Here is a 21,591-nt window from a genome sequence, read left to right as displayed (position 1 = left end):
TATGAGATCTGTTCCTGAAGCTGCTTTTTCTTGTGGCTTCAGACACTGCTCTAACGTCACATGGCTGAATCCTGGAGTGGTGAAGTACAAGTACTCTCAGATGTCCACATAAACAGATTCTAGACTTTTCTGTGACTTGATGGGTGGTGGGCTTTGGACAGAGCTCACCTCATGGCCCCTTTCCTCCTTGCTTCTTGCTTAGTCTTTGTAGAGTCTGACAGCAATGAGGGCATCCTTGAGAAGCCAGGGCCTGAAGCCAGTTTCTACCCAGTCCTGAGGGATTGGGAAGAAAGGACTTGCTCAGAAGGGACTTTTGAAAAGTCCAATCATTATACTAAACAGCAGACAGAGGCACCGCTTCCTGACTTGCCTGTGTAGTGAGTCAGAAGCCAGCCTGAAAGGGTCATGTTCAATTCTGCAACCTCTTCACACAGCCTCGGTCTAATGGCCGGTTTATTTTCTGTAACGGAGCGGCTGTCACATCTTCAATCATTTAACGAACAGGTATTCATCAGGCACTGTAGTTATGCCAGTGAGCCAGCCGTGGGGCTCACAACGCCTGGCCTCCTGGTCAACTCTGAAGGAAAAATGGCATCTGACGTCTGCTGCCTGCTGCCAGAGCAGCAGCACTGGGACAGAGGCGGGAGGCGGGGGCTGTGGGAGGCCTGTGGGCAGAGCCCTGGGACAGAGGCGGGAGGCGGGGGCTGTGGGAGGCCTGTGGGCAGAGCCCTGGGACAGAGGCGGGGGCTGTGGGAGGCCTGTGGGCAGAGCCCTGGGACAGAGGCGGGAGGCGGGGGCTGAGGGGTCTGTGGGCAGAGCCCTGGGACAGAGGCGGGAGGCGGGGGCTGAGGGGCCTGTGGGCAGAGCCCTGGGACAGAGGCGGGAGGCGGGGGCTGTGAGGGGTCTGTGGGCAGAGCCCTGGGACAGAGGCGGGGGCTGTGGGAGATCTGTGGGCAGGGCACTGGGACAGAGGTGGGAGGTGGGGGGCTGTGAGGGGTCTGTGGGCAGGGCACTGGGACAGAGGTGGGAGGTGGGGGGCTGTGAGGGGTCTGTGGGCAGAGCCCTGGGACAGAGGCAGGAGGCGGGAGGCGGGCACTGTGAGGGCCTGTGGGCAGAGCTCGCTGCTCTTTTGCCTAGGGATGCTCTCAGGTGTGTCCCTGCCACCCTCTCAGGCGACACCATGGTGCTCAAAGTCTTGGTTGGACCCTGTTTTGTTGCAAAGCTCGGTGTTGCAATCTGTGACAGCTGCTGGGCCCGAGGGTGCCCCCTGCCAGGCGACAAACTACATCCACAGCGCCTGACAGGCTCATCCCCCTTGCTGGCATCTACTGAGAGTCCATCACCAGCCAGCTTGCCAGACCCTACCCTTGGCCCAGTGCGAGTTGGGGCTCTTTTGCTGTCAGCCTTTGATCCTTGGGGGGAAGAGGGGGCGCCATTGCTGGGTGCTTTCCATGGAGGGTGTGGCTGAAGGGAGGGGACCAGCCTGGGAGGTCTCCTGGGCTGGGGGGGGGGAGGTGGGGTGGGTGGAGTGGAAGGAGGCCTGTGTGCGCATGCACATACACACACCTGTTCTGGGCTGAACATGGCAGGGAGGAGCTCAGCAAGGCCCAAGATGGACGACGCCACCGCCTAGCTGTGCCCTGCAAAGTGCCATCGCAGGCAGGCCAGCCGCTGTCTGGGCCTAAGCGCCCTGGAGAGCTTCACAGGGAAGGCAGGCGCTGGGCCCTGGGCTGAGGGTGTCCCCTCCCCCACGGGCATTTGGGTTGTCACATCTGGAGGGGTGCTGCTGGCACCCAGGGGGAGGAGGCCAGGATTTCTGACAATGTCCTCTGATGGTAGAACCACCCCTCTCCCAAGAGGGTTATCCAGTGTTGGCCCCCAGTGCTGACGGCCTGGGGTGCAGACTGAGATATGATGTGGGATTTTGGGGGGGAGAGCCACAGAGATAAGGCATCCCCCGGGTTCACCATACAACTCTGGGGACTTTGTAAAGGGCTCTTTCCTGAGCCATTCTTAGTTTGAAAGCTGCATCTAGCAAGATGACAGGCTCAGAGCAGGTGCTCGCTGAAATAGGTCTCAGTGCATCTGCCCACGCCTGGCCAGTTTCCTCTGTGTTTCTGGGCCTTCCTTTTGGCCTAGCCTTTCTATGAATTCTGCACCAGCACACCGTGTGGCTATCAGCAGAAGCCACTCCTCCTAGGATCCAGGTAGAACTAACCCTACCTGGAGGACAGACAGCTGACACCAGTCTAGGGAGTGTCCTCTGGCCTGCAGGGACAGCCTCAGGCTGGGCTCCCTGCGTTTCCTGCCCTCCTGGGAGCAGAAACCCAGGTGGCAGCAGCACCAGAGCCTCAGCACTGGGTGGTCGGCCTTGCCCAGCGCGATTGTTAACCCAGCCCGGACAGCCTCCACGAGTGAGCCGGGTTGGAGTGCAAAATGGCAGCCTGGAGCTCCCTAGTGAGCAGGGATGGTGAAGCCGGGGCCTGGTGCTGCGAATGCCCTTTCACCCCGTCCCTCTTGTATGGCCTCGTGGCACCCAGCCGGGCAGGCCAGACGCACCCTTGGGATGAGATGGATCGGAGCCCCTCGCGTGTGTGTGGTGTGTGTGTGTGTGTGCTGGCACTTAACGCGGAGAAGCCAGGAGGCACAGGCGGGGGCGGGGTGGGGGGAAGGGGGTCCCTCTTACCCCCTTCCAGGAGATGAGGAAGCTGAGGCCGAAGGGGCGCAGGGGCCCGTCTTGCAGGCTGGCACTCTGCCCAGCGCATGGAGTGGCTTTCTCTCTGGCATACGGTTCCCCCTTCCCTCCTACAGAATGGGAGGACCCTTTTCTTGGCATAGGGGGCGGGGGGGGGGGGGGGGGGGGAGGAGCTGAGGCAGAAAGAGGCAGGGGTTAAGGCCTCGGAACGAGCCTGGTCCCTCTGCTAAGCCACACGGAGGACGAGATTTTCCACCACTGCAGGGAAGGCATCCTGTATCTTCAAGGTGACCACTTTGAGCTGGGGTGTAACTGCGCGCACCCCAGCCCAGTCGCTGTCCTCCCCTCCCCCCAGAACAAGCCGCCGCTGCACTGCCAGGCCCCGGTGCAAAGGAAGCACTTCCCAGAAGTGTTTAATCCTCACAGGGGCTCAGGAAGGGGTGTGGGGTCCCTTCTCCCCCCGCCCCCCCCCCACTGGAAGCTAACCAATGGCTGACAGGACATCCTCCCTCCCCTCCCGCCTGCTGCCTTGCCAACAGCGGTGTCGGTGTCTCCCCCCCACCCTGCCCCCAGCCCCGGAGGCTAGGGTTGCTTGAGAAGCCCTGGCTAGGGAGGGGAGCCCAGGTTCTCACCACACCCTAAACCAAACTGGGCTTTACACCAAGGCACATTGAGGGGAGGAGCAGGCCCAGGGAAAGGCACCCTGAAATCCCCAAGACCTGCAGCAGGCCCCTGCCAAGGAGGCCGGGGTTCTCAGGCTAGCCCGCCTGGGGGGGGGGAATGGGAGGGGCAGTATGTAGGGAAGGGAAGAGAAAAATGGCCTCTCACACACACACCCCCATTCAGGAGGCTGGGGCATCTTCCCCCACACCCCAGTCTGGTGCAGGAGCCCAAAGGGACTGGGCAGGAAGGCCAAAGCAGCCCTGTCTTCCACATGGAATTCTGGGAACGAGCAAGACTGAACCTTGAACTTCCTGCTCCCCCCCACTCATCCTCTCAGGGGGACCAGAAAGCACCAGAAGCCCAAGGAAGAAGCCAGACAGCCGGAGCTGCCCTGGAGACTGTTCGTGAAGGCATAAGGACGTGGGAACCTGCGGGGCAGGGCAGGGCAGAAAGGATGGCGGACACTGGTGAAGCTTCCACTTCCTGTAAACAAGGTGGCAGTGGCCTTGCTGGCCACTGCAGTCCGCAGTCGGCAGTCCCGCAGTGGGCAGTCCCGCAGTGGGCAGTCCTTGAAGCGCTGCGAATCCTCCCATCTGGGATTCCGCCCTGAGGTCAGGATAGAGGCTGAAGGATGGAGGCCCGCGGGTCGGGGTCTGATGTGCAAACAGGTGCTCTCTGGGCAGGGCAGGCCCAGGGCTCAGGAAACCACGCAGTTGCTGGGCTTAGCGGAACCCAGACTTGTTTTACCTGTGGAGACAGAGACCCAGGCAGGGAGGGACGTTAGCGAGCAGCGCGGCAGCCCCTGTCCTGGGTGCTGTCTATGCCTCCCTTGGGGGGGGGGGGCTGGGGTTTCTGTCACCCTCCTACTCTGTTGATAGAGGAACCAGCTACTCTGAGCACCCAGGAAAGAAAAGACACTTCCTGCCACAGCAGACTCAGCAGGCTCCCCAGGGACTGGGACATTAAGCTGTCATCTCTGACCACAGAGGGGCAGGGCTCTGGAGTCCCTGTGACCAGCGACTTACAAGTCTCGCCTGTCACAGGCTCGAAGTTCTGTTCAGCTCAGCTCAGCTCAGCTCAGCTCTGCCCAGCCCAGCCTAGCCTAGCCCAGCCCAGCCTAGCCCAGCCCAGCCCAGCTCAGCTCAGCTCAGCCCAGCCCAGCCTAGCCCGAGGTGTTCCGGGGGTTCAGGCAGCCTGCCCTGGCTCGCCCGTGGCTGGGTTGGAAGAGGCAAATGTGTGCCTTGCGCAGCGCGTTGTCCTGCAGCACGGGGTGGCCACGCTGCAGGAAGCTGGACGGATGGAGGAGCCAGGCAGGGGCTGGGGTGGGCGGCTCAGGCGGTGGCCCTCTCCTCCCCATCCTGGGCTCTGCATCCACCCTCCTGCCGTGGCCATCCCATGGGGGCTGGCCAGTGCTGTGGCCCACTCCAGCTGGCCTGTGTGGGTAGGTGGGGCGGCTATAGTTGGCTCCGGAGGTGTGGGACAGTAGGAGGCAGAGTCCTCTCGGGAGTCGTCCAGCGTCTCTCCTGGGCAGCAGCTGGGTTATTTCCCCGCAGGGCAAGGGCTGGTTTCCTGGCTCACTCCACCTTCCAGAGCCCTGCAGCTGTGAGCTTGACAAAGAAGCCTCCCCTAGCAGAGCTGGACCTGGGGTGCTGGGTCTGTAGCGGTGTCCCCAAACTTGCCATAGGCCACTGTCCCGCCCATGGCGTGCACGAATGTCAGTCTCTGCCACATCTGTGCTACGCGGAAGCCACTCTGCAGGACTTCCCTGAAAAGCCCTTGAGTCCCCAGGTTTGGGCAGCAACTGCCTTGGTAGACAGGAGAGGAGACAGGCCCTCTACACACACACACACACACACACACACACACACACACACACGCATACACACACACACCCTGCATAGCGGCTGGTTTGATCTGTGGACACACACACACACACACCCTGCACAAGCGGCTGGTTTGATCTGTGGCCTGCACACACACACACACACACACACACACACACACACACACACACCCTGCACAGCGACTGGTTTGATCTGTGGCCTGCACACACACACACACACACACACACACACACACACACACACACCCCTGCACAGTGGCTGGTTTGATCTGTGGACACATACACACACACACACACACACACACACACACCCTGCACAGGGGCTGGTTTGATCTGTGGCGCGCGCGCACACACACACACACACACACACACACACACACACCCTGCACAGCGGCTGGTTTGATCTGTGGCCTGCACACACACACACACACACACACACACACACACACACACCCTGCATAGCGGCTGGTTTGATCTGTGGACACACATACACACACACACCCTGCACAGCGGCTGGTTTGATCTGTGGCCTGCACACACACACACACACACACACACACACACACACACCCTGCATAGCGGTTGGTTTGATCTGTGGACACACACACACACACACACACACACACACCCCTGCACAGAGGCTGGTTTGATCTGTGGACACACACACACACACCTCTGCACAGAGGCTGGTTTGATCTGTGGCACACACACACATACACACACACACACACCCTGCACAGCGGCTGGTTTGATCTGTGGACACACACACACACACACACACACACACACACACACACACCCCTGCACAGAGGCTGGTTTGATCTGTGGACACACACACACACACACACACACACACCCCTGCACAGAGGCTGGTTTGATCTGTGGCACACACACACATACACACACACACACACACCTTGCACAGCGGCTGGTTTGATCTGTGGCCTGCACACACACACACACACACACCCCTGCACAGCGGCTGGTTTGATCTGTGGACACACACACACACACACCCTGCACAGCGGCTGGTTTGATCTGTGGCCTGCTCTGCTAAGCAGCTGTAGAGCTTCTCCCCAGAGGCCTCAGCATGTTTTGGAGGCAGGTAAGCAAAATCCATCTCTAGAGCCAGAATCTGGACAGGACCGGGGCTCGGGGTGGGGGAGAGGAGGGGCAAAGGGGGGCAGGAGGGCTCCCCAGCTCCTTCCTGAAGAAGGCTGACCTCACATGACCTGCCACCTTTGTTCCTAGGGCTGGGTGTGAACCTAGGGAGATCCTGGAGCTCAGAATTCATCTCCATGCCTCAGACAGGACACAGAAGCTGGCTTAGGTGAAGTTCTTGATGCTCCATCCGTCGATGCTCATTTATCAGGAACCTACTGTGGGCAGGCACACCAGCACTCCAATCAATGGGGAAAAAAACCCATGAAGGACACATTTGTTTCTACAGAGTATGTGTGGCATGGGTGTGGGTGGCCCAAAGAAGGCTTAGAAGTCAGGCAGCAAAAGGAGGGGACACATGTCTGAGAGCTGGGTACAGAGTGCAGGGAGAGGTCACTGAATGAAGAGGTGTAGAAGCAGGGGTTAGGGCATGATGCCCTGTGGCTGGGACATGTGAACCCCATGCAAGGCTGTGACAAGAATAGCCCCACTGCCTATAGCTTGCAGGGCTTCCTGTTCCTTTTATCTGGAAGAGTCACTCCTGATTTCCACACTGCCCCTCCTCCTCACGGCTTTGCTTGAATTCTCCCTGACCAGAGGCCACCGCCCACCTCCACAGGAGGGTCATTCCCCCTGCCCACCCAGCCCCTGCCAACCTCCTGGCTCCTGGCTCCTCCTGTGTCCTTGGCTGCCTTAGAGCAGGGCCCCACACAGGGCCCACATTTCACAGACACAGACTTAGCGGATTCAGTGAATGAGCAGGTGCTGGCCAGCTCTTTGGGGACTCAGCCCAACACTAACAAGACAACAGCAGCCGTCCCTGGTGATGTGTGTGGCCTCACTCACTCAGTGCCCAGTGCCTTCCCGAGCCCCGGCCAGGCCCAGGCGACACAGAAGGGCAGGGATGGTGACACCTGCCAGTGTGAGCAGGCACGGCTGGCTGCCTGGCTCTGGAGTTGAGTGGTTAGGGGCATAGCGCTCCTCCCCCCTCCCCAATCACAGTGATGGGAATTAAGTGATCGACTGTGGGTGAAGTACCTGCCCCACACAGCTCAGGCAGCACCCAGACGTTTGTCAAACCCAGAATGGAGGCCCCGGGTTCTTAGGCAGCTCTGAGCCAGGGAGCACTTTCCCATCAGTTTATCCTTGACAGGAACCCCAGTTTCCAGATGAGAGTCCACAGCCTCTCAGTTCCCTAAGATGACACTGAAAAAACCTGAAGTCCCCCAATCCAGGAACCCAGTGGCTTGGTGGGGGGCCGGAGGGGGGCACAGCATGAGACCCACGCACACACGAGTCAGGGGCACCCAAGGGAGTTCTTGAGGCATGGGCACTGAGGGTCACCTCAAGAGAATGCTGGGAAGTCCCCACGTCATTTGCTGGTCCGAGGACTCTCTAGTGGAAAACTACTTGGGAAAATCAGGGCTCTTGTTTAACATGCAGATTTCTAAGACCACTTCAGCCATACGGTTTCTGTTCAGACATTTGAATAAGGCTGGGGATCTCGCCTGGATGGGTGAGCCCAGGTGGCAGGAAGGAGGGAAGGCAGAAGGTCACCTAGTGCAGGAGCCAGGTCCAGCAGGGACAGGAGAAAGGGAATGCCTGACTTCTGCCACTAGAGGGGGCTCTGAGCCTTCAACTACCCACTGTTCCCTCACCCCAGCCCCAAAGGAAGCGGTTCCATTTGTGAGCCTCTCCCAGGGGCCACACTTGGGTCTGCAAAAATTTGCATGCTGTTTGACAACTATATATACTTCTTATCAAGCAATTTTGCAGTTGGCTCTTCTCTTTCCCTTTCTCTTTCATCCACCTTGTCATCAACCCCCATTCTTCCTTGAGACAGGACAGAGTCAGGGCAGAGTTACAATCAACTCAAAGGGATGGGGGAACCCCTCTTCGGTTCACCCTTCCTCTTCTGGAAGAAAAGACAGCGCTGGGAAGGGAGGGGTGTGTCTAGGGGGGGCAATGTGTCTTAAGCAGAGACCTTGCCATAGAAGCTAAAGCCATCTCCTCCCCCACTACAGCTGCAGGTGAGCGAGGGTCAGTCCCAGCCCCACCCCGGCCCCTCTGTGCTGTTAGGATCTCAGCTCTCTGAGTTGTGGGGGCCTGCATCCTACACGTGGAAGAAGGCGCTGCAAAGGCCTTGGGAAGGGGCTGGAGTCTCATCCTTGTCTTTGGGAAAGAAAGCAGAGGAAGGTCTCCGAAGGGAGTTTGAGTTTCAGGGCAGGGTCTCTGGAACCTTGGCCCCTGGGCTGTGTGGATGCGCCCTGTCCTCCCAAGCGTGGAGGAGGAGGGGTTGGCCCTGGGCATCCCCGGGGGCCGGCTGCCTGTGTGCTGCCACTCCCGTGGCCAGGCGTGCTGGAGAGGGACTTCTATAACCACATTGGGTCTGCTTGGCTTCTGGGCAGTTTTCAAATGTTCAGAGACAGGCGGCAGTGGTGGCAGATGACTGGGGCTGTGCAACACACACACTAGTGTCAGCATCAGGGAAGGGACCAGACAATGGGCCTTGCGTTTCTATGGCAACAGCACCTCAGGATAAGGGGCAGACGGAAGAGAAAGCTTCCACCGCACTTCCAGTCAAGACTTGGGAAATAGCCCCTTTGTGGTTGGGCTCGGCCCTCCCCTTCCCAGCCAGGTGTTCACCATGGCAACCCTCTTTCCAACAAGATGGCATCTGGTGTTGGGGAAGCCCAGGGGAACGGAACAGGGGCCAGCTATCCCTCTTCTGCCAGGATGTGGGCCTGGGCTCGGGCCTGAGTTTGAGGTGGTCCAAGACAGCTCTGAGACCACTTACTGCACCTCTCCCAGCTTCTACCTGCCACTTTGGGGCTCAGCAGGGTACAGTGGGGGGAGCAAGGACTATCAGGGCCTTTAGGCAGTGGGGGGGGGATGAGGCAGTCCTGGTGCGCCCTCTGTGCTCATGTCACAGACACCCCAACCTGCGCTAGGACGCAGATACATTCCTGAGCACAGCTCGGGCGGCAGGTTTGGAAGCAGTGCTGCGAGTCGGTGGAGGGGAGGGGTGTGTCCTTGCTCTCCAACCACTCACCATCAAGTCAGAGCCAGGCTCAGGGGATCACACCTGAGTTCTGGGCCAGGGACAAGACCTGAGGCCTCACTGATGCAGAACTATGGAGGGAGAAATCCCAACATGGAAATTCTTCTGGCTCGGGAATGTGGGAGATGAGAAAGGCAGCACTGCCAACAAAGGTTGGCACCATCAGCCTCCTGGAAAGCTATACAGAGGTTGCTCCAGAGAGAGGGGTGACGGCCAGGGCCTAGCTGGGCGCTGGTAGCTCATACCTGTAATCCTGGTACTCAGGAGGCTGAGCTCTGAAGATTTCCTGCCAGCCCAGGCAGGAAAGCCTATGAGATTCTTATCACCAATAAACTACCCCAAAAAGCTGGAAGTAGAGCACTCGCTGAAGAGGTAAAGCTCCAGTCTTGAACAAAAAGAACCTCAGGAATAGTGCCTGGTCCCTGAGTTCAAGACCCAAGATTGGGATAAAAAAAAAAAAACCCCAAAGATCCAGGGTCTTGAGAGGATCCCAGAAAGATGGCCAGAAAGACATCTCCACCACCACTGCCACCACCACCACCACCATGTGCTTCCCAGAGCACAAACCCAGTTGTTAGATGTAGAAAAACCAAGTCTGTTTGGCACAGAAACAGGAGGCAGGGTCAGGGCTCACGGGGCATGGGTGAGGGTGGGTGTGCCTGACCAGGTTAGAGCTTGATGGTGGTAACCTAACAAGAAATGAGGTTGGCCACAAAGAGCCGGAGCAGCAGAGCCGGAGCTCAAGTCTCCGTCCTGCGCCTTGATGGGCTGGGCTCCTTTCTTGCCACATTTCCTTCATTTGCTCCGGTTTCGGTGAGGACTGAGCTGAGTGCTTGCTACTAGGAGTGACACCAGAGAACTGTGACAGTGACCCTGATCCAGGGCAAGGCCTGCGTCGCTCTCCCCTTGCACAGAAAAAGACAGAAACTCAGAACTGTGCTGACCTGTGCGGACGTGCCGGGGGCCACCAAGTACAAGAAGTCTGGAGCCAGACTGAAAGGTGGGGCTCTCTGACTGCCTGCGCACCCCAGGCCAGCAAGCTGCTGCCTGCCCATGTGAGGTGAAGCTCCTCCCTAGGATATGGGGGGGGGGGTGGTGGGTGGCCCCAGGGCCCCTGGGGAGCAGGCTCACCTGAGACGTCGGCACTGGAATCCCCCGCAGGCCTCTTCCCTACCAGGAGCTCGCCATCCGTAAAGGTGTCTGTGGAGAGGGAGCTGGCCATGCTGTGGGGCACCGCCGGCCTCTTGGCCCGTCGGCTGAAGAACCTGCTGCCGAAGCGCTTGCCCTCCTTGGCCGGGGTGGCCTCCCCGTTGGCAGCTTCTCCCTTGCCGTTCTGGGTAAGAATCTCTCGGGATTTTGGCTTCCGGTCTGAGTGCAGGTGAGAGCCCATCTTGGCATCCTTCTGGCTCAGCTCCCTCAAAGGAATGGGCTCCACGGTGGGCAACACCTGCTCCACCGTGACCAGGTCATTCAGGAAGCTCTCCAGGCGCCGGGCTGCCTCGCTACCGCTGTTGCCCTCCTCTTGCCCCACCGGGTTGCCACCAGTCTCCTGCTGTTGCCGGTTCGCCCAGCGCATCATCTCCCCCGGAGGGGGGCGGCTGCCTGCCACCAGGGCATACTTGGGGTTGATAAGCTTGCGGGCCACGGTGGAGGAGTAGTTAAGGCCAAGTCTGCCTGCGCCTCCTGCCAGGCCCAGTTGCCGGTACAAGTTCACCTCCTCGGAGATGGCATATAGCTCCCGGAACTCCACATCAAAGGGCTCCACGTTCTGCCCAGTCAGCAGGAGGAGAAGGTTCCTGTCCACGTAGGAGGAACTCCAGGTGAACCTGGGGATGAGGGGACAGAAAAGCCTCTACATGTGCTCAAGCCTCTCCACGGCCCTGCCAGGGGCCTTTTCAACACTCCGCTTCCTGCCTCCACCTGCCCTATCACTGCGGCTGGTTTCCAGCACCTGGCAGAGGAAGGCACCTCCTTCTTCCTGCTCGGCTGCTCTCCTGCCACTGACCTGCCACAGACAAAGGCAGCAGCAGACACAAGGTGTGAGAAACCAGGCCTGGCTTCACACCAGGTTTCTACCCTTGTGTGTTGTTCAAAAATGGGGTTTATGGAACCCCGGATGCAAAACATCCCAGAGAGATCCCTGAACTTACAGTGTGTGAGGACCGACTTATAAATTCACATTCAGACATTAGCCAAGTCCCTGGAACAAGCGCACTCACTACATAGTGACCAGCTGCTGCTGAGGACTGCGCGCCACTCCTTACTGGTTCTCCTCTGAATTTCTGGAGCACTGCAGAAACCCATTACTTTAACCTGGAAAGAACTCGGGTCATTTATTAATTGTTACATGTGCTCATGTCTCTTTTCACCTAGATTTTAATTTACGTGGAAGAGAGAGGTTGCACACATACTGTCTCTCAGATTCCTGGTAATATTTTTTTACATTAAAATTCTAGAGAAGCTAGGCACTGGTGACTCATGTCTGTAATCCTAGCTACTCAGGAGGCTGAGATCTGAGGATCGCCATTCAAAGCCAGCCTGGGCAGGGAAGGCTGTGAGACTCTGATCTTCAATAAACCACCAGAAAACTGGAAGTGGCGCTGTGGCTCAAGTGGTGGAGTGCTAGCCTTGAGCTGAAGAGCTGAGGGACAACGCCTAGGCCCAGAGTTCAAGTCCCACAACCGACAGAAAAATAAATAAATAAATAAAATAAAATTCTAGAGACATCCTTCCTTGCCACATCTGCATATTCCATTCCCAGATCTGCTCCATTCTACTTTCGGCTTGTCCCAACTAAGAACCAGCTTCAAAATGCAACCAGCTGCTGAGGCCCCCAAGACGCTGGCAGTGCTTAATGTGTAGGAAAAGTTGACTCTTTCTGGAATAATCCATTAGCCAGAAAGTTTAAGGGGAGGGATGGGTAGAAGGCTCTTTGGCATTGGGCAAATGATGCCTCTTCAAACTCTGGCTGTGAATTGGCCAGTGGAGCTCCTTCCTGAACAGTTACTGTGACTAAAGAAAGAAAGAAACGCCTCTTGGAACCTTCTCTGAGCCATTTCCACTCACCTATAAGATCCAGTGGCTACTTTGTCCCCGTCCACCATGAGGAACCTCGATGACAGGGTCCCCTTGATCTTCCCCATGGGCATGTAGAAGCCGACCCCCGTCACCGAGCGGACGCGGATGTTCTGTTGAGAAGAGGGGAAAGGCATTGTGGTTCTGCCGGGAACAAGGCTTCGCTTCAACACAGGACGAGCCTCTTGTACTCAGACCCTGCCTGTGGGCTCTGCTTCACTACCGTCCCTGCTTCCCCCAGTTGTACATAAAGAGTGCCATTGGGAGGAGGCAACAATCTCGCTCCGGGTGTGGGTAAGTCCGGGGGTTCCCCAAAGTTCCCCACAGCTCTAACTTGACCCTGACAGTGGCCCCAAGGGGCTCCGCAGGCTCATTACCCTACTACTGGGCCAAAGCTGCTGCTTCAGCCTCAGCAGCCAGGGGGTAACACTGAACTGGGAAAAAGAGAAGAGATATGAACTTTACCTGAGCCCCTAAGCTGGGCATGTGGGGGGGTGGGCAGGAGGAGGAGCCAGAGGAAAGGAGTAGATGGCATCTCCTGGCCATGCCCCATCCCCCCATAGTACAGCTTACCCGGATACGGAAGTCAGTGAGCCCCAGACCCTGACACATCTCCAGGAAGTACTTCACTCCGGCCTCATCCAGGATGATGTACACAGGCACCCGACGCCTAAAGGCAGCATCTACAATGTCTTGGAAAATGTCGCTATCGGTGAAGAGGTCCATGACCACAGCAATGACCTGGGCAGGGAAGGGCACTGCTGAGGCATGTCGTGACTACAGAACCTGCCGAGACGCACCTGCCCACACCTGGCGCGTGCTGGGGGAACTCCAGCCTTCATGCACCACTCATGGGTTCTCCAGGCCCCGCCCGCTCGCCAAAGCATGCTGCATCAGGGGGTAGTGGAGGGAAATGAACAGGCGCAAGGAGACGTCCTCTCTGAGATACAGGGAGGGTGCTCTGACCTCCCCGCAGCTGTTCAAAGCCCTGTGCTTCCCCAGTCCAGAGGCAGGAAGCCCTCCAGTTGGCTCGGCTGTGCCTCTGGCCTCAGGTGTCTAGCGCTTCCCTCCTATTCCAGATCAAGGACACTGCTCAGAACCCTTCCCTGGCAAAAGTCAGTCCTGATGATGCACCCGGTGCAGGTCTTTGGCAGGTCAGGGCAGGGCAGGGTAGGGCAGGGTAGGGCAGACTTATCTTTCTAACTCAGTTGCATTCATTCTCAGACAAATTGTAAGAGGCAACCTTAAAAATTATTTTTGTGGGAACGCTTTCCCTCATGCCCGTTTGCACCTGTGCCCTGTGGCCTGAGCCATTCTCTCCTGTAGTCTTTGCAATCACATATCAGGCTCCAGGAAAGAAAATGCAGTCTTTGCAATCACATGTCAGGCTCCAGGAAAGAAATGGATTTACCAATTTAAAACAAAAACAGAAACAAAAAAACCCAACTGTTCCAAAGAAAGAAAAAGGCCAAAAGCTTGGGAGGCGAAGTGTTGCAGGTGAAGTGATGACAGCTTCCCAGGAATTCCTCTGGGACAAAGGCTGGAGACGGGGCTTGGGACTGTCTTGATCCTGCATGCCTTTCTCAGCCCCTGACCCCAGTTTTCCCTGTTTAACCTAAGGCCAATGCCTGTATTTCCCCCACCCCATGGCTAAAGATAACAAATGAAAGTTGTCTTCCCATGGCTGTCATGTAATAAATCTCCTTTGTATGTCCTTTGCTGGCATGGTAGCTAGACCTAAGGCAGGATGCCTTGAGTTTGGGCATGAGTTCTAAACACCAGATTTGAAAACCACCCCGTGCTCTAGCCGTGAGATGCCAAGGAGAGGCCTGGACTCTGGTGAGAGAGATGTGGTCTCAATCTCGCACCCATCACTTTCTATTTATACTCTATACATTTGCCATGAGGATTGGAGAGAATGTCTGTAGAGCGGCAGCCTCATTGTCAAGGGACTTGGCATGCTCTCACACACAAAAGCAAGACAACCCTAGGGCAAATACCTAGTTTACCAACTCTGCGCCTGCAGCCTCAGTGTCCCATGCCTCCTGGGCAGGAAAATGGAGCTAATAATAACACCTATCTCAATAGCACCTCACTGAGTTGAAGACTTAGGAGTACACATATACTTAGAGCAGTGCCTTGCACAAGGTAACCTCCGCAAGCCTCCATCACCAGCATGGTCCAACACCATCTTCACCCACATGCTCTACCACTACCACACTGCTCCAGGGTCTCCCTGCCCCCACCCTCATACAATATCACTTTCACTCTCCACAGCTTTTCCAGTGAATCATTAATAAGAGGGTGATAGTTTTGAGCCCTGCAGGCAAAGTGAGAATCTGAAGACAGATAAGCAATGGCTAACTAACTGCAAAATGCCCTGAGTCTCAAGAGGGGCAGGTATTATTTCCAGCCAGGGCAGAATAGGAAAGACCTCACGATAAAGAATGGTATGCCCATGCTGGTGACTCACACCTATAATCCTAGCTAGTCAGGAGGCTGAGATCTAAGGATCAAGGTTAAAAGCCAAACCCAGGCAGGAAAGTCCCCATGAGACTCTTATCTCCAATTAACCACTCAACACCAGAACTGGAACTGTGGCTCAAAGTGGTAGAACACAAGCCTTGAGCAAAAGAGCTCAGGGATAGTGCCCAGGCCCAGAGGTCAAGCCTCATGACATAAAAGAAATTAAGAACAGGGTGCCTTAGGGTGCCAAGTCAAGTGAACAGGGAGCAGGGAAGTTGGCTGGGCTGTCTGAAAAGAGGTGAGGGGGACTACAGGAGAGAATGCCTGCTGGAGGAAGCGATGATTTTTTCTACTCTATACACAGGTGCCAGGTGACCTAGCAGGGGCCACTGAAGTAGGCATTTCAGGCAAAATATTTAGCAGTGGCTAAAGCACTGTGATGGTTAATCTTATGTGTTAACTTGACTGGCCCATGATGTACAGACATTTAGGCAAACATTATTCTGAAAGAATAATGGGAAGTATCTTGGATGAGGTCAACATTTAGATCAACAAGGCTTCCAATAAGATAGATTACCCTCCATAACATTGGTGGGCTTTGTCCAATTAGTTCAAAGATCTTCGCAGAAAAAAGACTGACTTCTCCTGAGCAAGAAGGAATTCTGCCAGCAGCCTTTGGACTCGGACTGCAACTCTTCCCTGGGTCTCCAGCCTGCAGACTACCCTGGGATTCTGGACTCCCCATCTCCACAATCCCAGGGGCCATATCTTAAATAATCATCTCAAGCAATACCAAATTAGCACATGCATTCTGTCTCTGTCTCTGTCTGTCTGTCTGTCTCTCTCTCTCTCTCTCACACACACACACCTATTTCCTTGGAGAACCCTCACTAACTAATATAGACACCGTGGATGGGATTGTCATGTACTAGATACTTTCTGTGTATTCCACACTAAAGTATTCATGAATTCATTCATTTACTTTAGGTGAATTTTCCAATCTGATTCTCACAGTTTTCCCTTTGTTATTCCCACTTCATAACTGAGGACACAGATGCAGAGGTGCGAGGTCATACACCTAGCACACAGCAGAGCAAGAAACCTGGGTCCAGCTGACGGGAGTCCCCACGTCACTGTTTCACAGCAATGGGACTGCTGCTTGATGTGTTTAAAAACAGTGAATCATTCTTGAAAAAAAAAAACACTAAAGGAGACATCTTGTGAGATGACAAAAGGAGATGAAAATATACTGACTGAAAAGTATAGACATAATAGAGAGTTAAGAATGGCAAAAAGAATACTAAAATCAATTAATGAATTTGAAAATGCAAATAGTGTGGATAACACACTAAAAAAACAAAATAAACAAAACAAACAAAAAATTAGGGCTAGTGGGGTAGCTCAAGTGGTACGGTGGCTACCTAGCAAAAGTGAGGCCCTGAGTTTAAACCCCAGTCCCATCAAGAAAAGTTACTAGAAATGAATCCATTTAAGCATAAATAAAATAAAAACTAAGCTACTGTCCTAAGAATGTAAGGATAATCCAATATCAGAGAACACATCAGTTTCATTTATATCATGAAATCAAAATCATATATTTTCTGAATAATTTTTGAAGTATTGGACAAAGCTAGATCCCTAATTATGATTAAAATTCTTAGAAAGGACCTTTCTTTTCACATGAAATATTTTATTAATAGAAAAACTTAAAGTGTATTTCCTTTAAATCTCTGGCAAACCAAGGATACATCTCAATATATGCTATTGATCAGTACAGGATTAGAGGTCCTTACCAATGCGATTCAACAAGAAAATGAATAAGAGATGTGAGAACAGAAGACAAAACTGCCAATATTTAGAGATAACATTTTCATAGAAATCCCTGTAGTAGCAGGAGAAAAGCTATTAGAATAGAAGTGTGTGAGATGAAAGTGTGCCAGATAAAAGTAAAACTTCAAAGAATCAATAGCTCTCTTTTCCAATAGTAATCAACTGAAATACTGTAAAAAGGGTGCATTCAGCTGGGCGCCAGTGGCTCACACCTGTAATCCTAGCTACTCAGCCTCCTGAGTAGTACATGTTTTTGAGCCATGTAGTACTTCTAAGTTGAGGCAGAATAAAGAGGCACAAATAGCGACATCAATTTTGAAAACAAAAGCCAAAAGGAGACATGCCTCCTACCAGAAATTAGGACAGAGCTACAGTACTAATAACCATAGTACTGAGGTAGGAACTGACAAATGGACCACTGGAACAGAACAGTGAAATCACACACACACACACACACACACACACACACACACACACACACACACACACATTTTATGGTAGGGCTAGACTCACAACTCAATGGAGAAAAGATGCTGTTTTGTGGGTGCTATTGGTAAATTTGATTCATATAGGGAAAATAAAGGTGGATCCCTATCTCACACCATAGAAAGGTGAATTTCAGGTAAGCAGAAATGTAAAAGACAAAACTAATATGGGAAGTGATGAAATGTATAAAAACATCATCATGACAAAAGGATTTGTTTTGTTTGGGTGCCAGTCCTGGGGCTTAAACTCAGGGCCTAGGCAATGTTCCCAAGCTTTTAGGCTCAGGGCTAGTTCTCTATCATTTAAGCTGCAGCTCCACTTTCAACTTTTCACTGGTATATTGGAGAAAAGAGTCTCACCTTTGCCTGGTGCTGATGGCCCACATCTGTAATCCTAGCTAATCAAAAGGCTAAAATCTGAGGATCATGGTTCAAAGCTAGCCTGGGCATGAAAGTCGGTGAGACTCTTATCTCCAATTAACTACCAGAAAACTGGAAGTGGCGTTGTGGCTCAAAGTGGTAGAGCCCTAGCCTTGAGCAAAAAGAAGCTTAAGGACAGAGCCCAGGCCACTCAAGCCCCAGGACCAACAACAACAACAAAAAGTGAAATAAAATAAAAAGAGTCTCACTTTCCTGACCAGGCTCGCTTTGAACCATAATCCTCAATCTCAGCCTCCTAAATAGCTAGGATTATAGATGTGAGCCACCAGTGCTGGGCTTAAGAAAGGATTTCTTAAGGTCCCAAAAATCACCAGCCACAAATCAAATAAAATTTAAAAGATGTATTTGAAAAAATGAGGGATTTTCTGTTTAGTATAGACAAAGGTGGACAGGCAAGTGATGGGATTGCAATCTATGCGACCAGAGGAATTGGTAATATTCAAAGGGTTTCTGTAAATCAGCAAAGAATAGACAGAAAAATAATTAGAAAAGTGGGCAAAAGATCTGAAGAGGCAATTCCCAGGAGAAAGTGTCTGAATGGCTAATAAGCATATAAAGAACAGACTTCAAGCAATAATCAGAAAAATGAGAGAGAACTACCATTTTATAACTACAGATGAACTAAAAATTAGAAAGATGGAAAATCTTCAGTGTTGGTAAGTGGGGAAAGGAGAACTCTCATTACACTGGGAGGAGACGGTTGCCTGGAGCAACAGGCAGAATGTCCTGGATTTTAACATATGCATAGCGATAAGCCAGCAAAACCACTTTTAGCCCTGCACCCGAGAGAGTCTCTTGGATCTTGGCACAGGCCTAGAAGTGGGCGGGAAGAAAGGCATTCCAGCTTTCTTTGGGATAGCAAGGAGCTGGCAACCATTTAGATATCTTTCTCCAGAAGACTGGGTAAGGAAAATGTGAGTCATGAGCTAGGATGTTTTATAGCCGACAGCAGCAATGAGCTGGTTTTGTGTGTAATGATTTGGATAGTACTTTTAAAAATGGATAGTTCAATTGAAAGTGTTAGAAGAGCTACATAGCCTAATACAATTTATGTAAAACAGTTTTTACTACAATAATTCTGTATCTTTTTCAAGGATATGAATATGCCCATAGATGTATACTGAACACAACTGTGACTGCCTACATGTGGACAAAGGACGGGAGGGAAAGGGAAAGGAAATGAGAGGTGCCTGATGGGTTGGCAACTGCAGGGTTCTATGAATGGTGGCACATTCAGTCACACCTGAGTTCTCAAAAAGCCAAACGGGGATGGGGACAGGGGGTGAAGGGTCAGGGGGTAGGGGGGGATGCCAGTGGCTCACGCCTGTCATCCTAGCTACTCTGAGATCTGAGGATCGTAGTTCTAAGCCAGCCTGGATAGAAAAGTCCTTGTGAGACTCTTATCTCCAATTAACCACTCAAAAACCAAAAGTGGAACTGTGGCTCAAAGTGAAAGAGTGCTAGCCATTAACAAAAAAGAGTTCAGGGACAATGCCCAGGCCCCAAGTTTAAGCCCCACCCCGCAAAGCCAAACCAATCACATGAATAAAGCCCTTATTCATGTCCTCCGGATGGATAGGCCCAGTCCAGGGTGACTATGGGTGGGTTGGGGGGGGGGGGGGGACGTTGGGCTGGCTCACGAGGGCTTTTGACAGGGTACTACCGAGTTCCAGCTTCATTCCATCAGAAATGGGGTTCCCAGAGTACCAGCTCACTTTCCAACCACAGTTTGAGGCCAAGACCTGCTGTCCTCTCCTCTCCACGCTCTCTCCTACACTGTGGGACTCAAGTTGACTCAAGGACTGCCTGACGGGCGCCTGGCTGAGCTTCTTGGATTTCGCACTGCTAATGTTTATTTTGCAACTGAGAAAATGGAGGAAGCTGAGCTCCCCTAGCCCCAAACTTTCTAAGTGTATGAGAGGTGGCAGCCACCAGGGCCGGCTTGTAGGAGGCTCTGTCTGCACACCCTGGTGAGAGCCAGTCATCTGTGTCACTACCAATTAAACAATGAAATATCTGTAGTAGAAAAAAAAATCAATTGCTCACTGACTCCTGCAATCTACTTGTGGAGAAGTGATAATTACCCTCTGCTTTGGTCTCTGAGGGCTTGGCTTGACATTCAGCTCTTCAGCATCAGGCCAGGGAAACCAGCCTCCCTGCCCCCCTCCGCTGCGGCACCGAGTGGGTTCACGTGATTCCCCATGTCAACACTAACTTCAAGGCTCCCGGTGTACGGTAGATGCAAGGAAATTGGGTTTTTAAGAAAAGGACTTTACAGGCTCAGTAACCCAGGGCTGCATCAGAAGAGAAAAATCCTGTCCCTCTCCTGGCTGGCACCTCACCCAGCTTCGTTCACCTGGTTGTCTATTGATGTGCGACGCTGGGGGAGAGGTTAATTTGAGCTGGCAGTCGTTTTTAGAAGCTGTCGCAGACACACTGGCAAAGAGGCTCTGATGCTATAGGACTTCTCCCGGGACATTTTGTTAACTCATCATCTCGTTTGATAGCCTGCCCAGGTGGTGAGGGCAGAGGAGGGGGAGCCGGGGGGCGGGGGAAGTGTTAGGGAGCCCCAGAATACCCCTCTATCTGCCATTCAACTTTAATTACACCGCCAGCTTTGCAGATTCTCTTTTGGGATTCCTTAATTGCCATTAAGAGAACAAAGATGGAGACAAGAGATCCACCTTGCCCTGCAGCCCTGGTGAGTTTGGATGACCTAGACTGTGCAGGACTCTCAGATGTCCACGCCCAGAGCGGGCTGCTGCTGGGGCATGCCCCCAGCCTGTCTCTCGGGCCCTTCCAAAATCAGATCTTCCCAGACTTGTCCAGAACCGAAGCCCACTAAGCTTCTTTCCAGTCAGTCCCTGAGTCAGCGCTGCTTGCCCTAGCCCTCTCAGGGTTAGCTCCTTGCTGTTCCCAGGAGTACTGCCATTTTAGCTCAAGATCTTCTCGTTTCAGGCTGAACTTGGGGAAAAGCCTCCTAGCTGTCCTTCCTGCTCTGCCTCTGTCCTCTGAATTCATTTTCCAAGCATTAGTTCCTTAAAACAAGTCTGAGGCAGTAGGCTCTGCTGCCCTAAAGGAGGTCCAAGCCACAGGACCTGGCTTTGAGGGGCCTGATGGCTGGTCCCTTTCTTCCCCTCTAGCTTCATTTCGGGGCATGCCACCTGGGCCCCTCATTTTGGGTCCCACACAATGGCTTCCGGTCACCTTAACCAGGGCTTGTCTACTAGCATAAGTGATTTTTCAGGGCTGCCTAGGGCTTTGTTGTGGAGGCTGCTCTATCTGGCACAGGATGTTTAGCAGCATCTGTGGTTGGTACCCACCAGTGCCAGCAGTACCACCCCAAGTGATTGGATAAAAGTCTCCTGTGAGGGTCAAATGGTGCATCCCCCAACCATGTGCACATGAGAGGGAGTTTCAACTCCTTTTGTTCTTGTTATCTTCCATTCCCCATGAAATGCCTCCATCTGTGGAGCAGAACTCAGTCCATTCTCCATGTTCATGGGAAGAAATTTCATGTCTACTGCTTTATTTGCAGTCTCACTCATTTTTCTTTCATTAATGGCAAGGCACTGGGGCAAAAGAGAATGAAAGATGTCAAGCAGGATTCCTGGTTAGACTGTTTTGTTGAAAGCAGAGTTGAAGTGCTTCCTCAAGGGTGCAGAGAAGGGGGCTGTGGCTCTGGCAACAGCTCAAAGGTCTGGTGGCTCAGCCTTCACTCTGCCCACTGAAAACCTCAAAGGAGCAGCCAGCCCTGATGGAAGACAGAATAAACCAAGGGGAAAAGTCCAAAGAAACCAGGCCAGGTGATGGTGCAAGCAGTTCACACAGCAACTGTCTCTACAAATCTTTCTGGGGATGGAGGGCCAGG

At 53.5% G+C, this 21,591-nt stretch overlaps 1 protein-coding gene across 1 annotated transcript in view; it reads right to left on the bottom strand.

Annotated features, from left to right (window-relative positions):
• Nucleotides 1-3,268: 3,268 nt before the first annotated feature.
• Nucleotides 3,269-21,591, bottom strand: part of Fam83f (family with sequence similarity 83 member F) — a 30,425-nt gene continuing 12,102 nt past the window's right edge. Inside the window, exons 2-5 of the mRNA XM_042697954.1 lie at nt 13,072-13,239; nt 12,490-12,611; nt 10,555-11,249; nt 3,269-4,105 (exon numbers count right to left, since the gene is read on the bottom strand). Coding sequence (XP_042553888.1) covers nt 4,056-4,105; nt 10,555-11,249; nt 12,490-12,611; nt 13,072-13,239 — 1,035 coding nt within the window. The 3' untranslated portion in view covers nt 3,269-4,055. The remainder of the gene's footprint in view (nt 4,106-10,554; nt 11,250-12,489; nt 12,612-13,071; nt 13,240-21,591) is intronic.

Source organism: Dipodomys spectabilis, unplaced genomic scaffold, assembly GCF_019054845.1.
Source record: "Dipodomys spectabilis isolate Male_0828 unplaced genomic scaffold, ASM1905484v1 ptg000230l, whole genome shotgun sequence".
NCBI lineage: Eukaryota > Metazoa > Chordata > Mammalia > Rodentia > Heteromyidae > Dipodomys > Dipodomys spectabilis.
The sequence above is the reverse complement of the archived record's forward strand: the minus strand, read 5'-3'. Positions and strand labels throughout refer to the sequence as shown.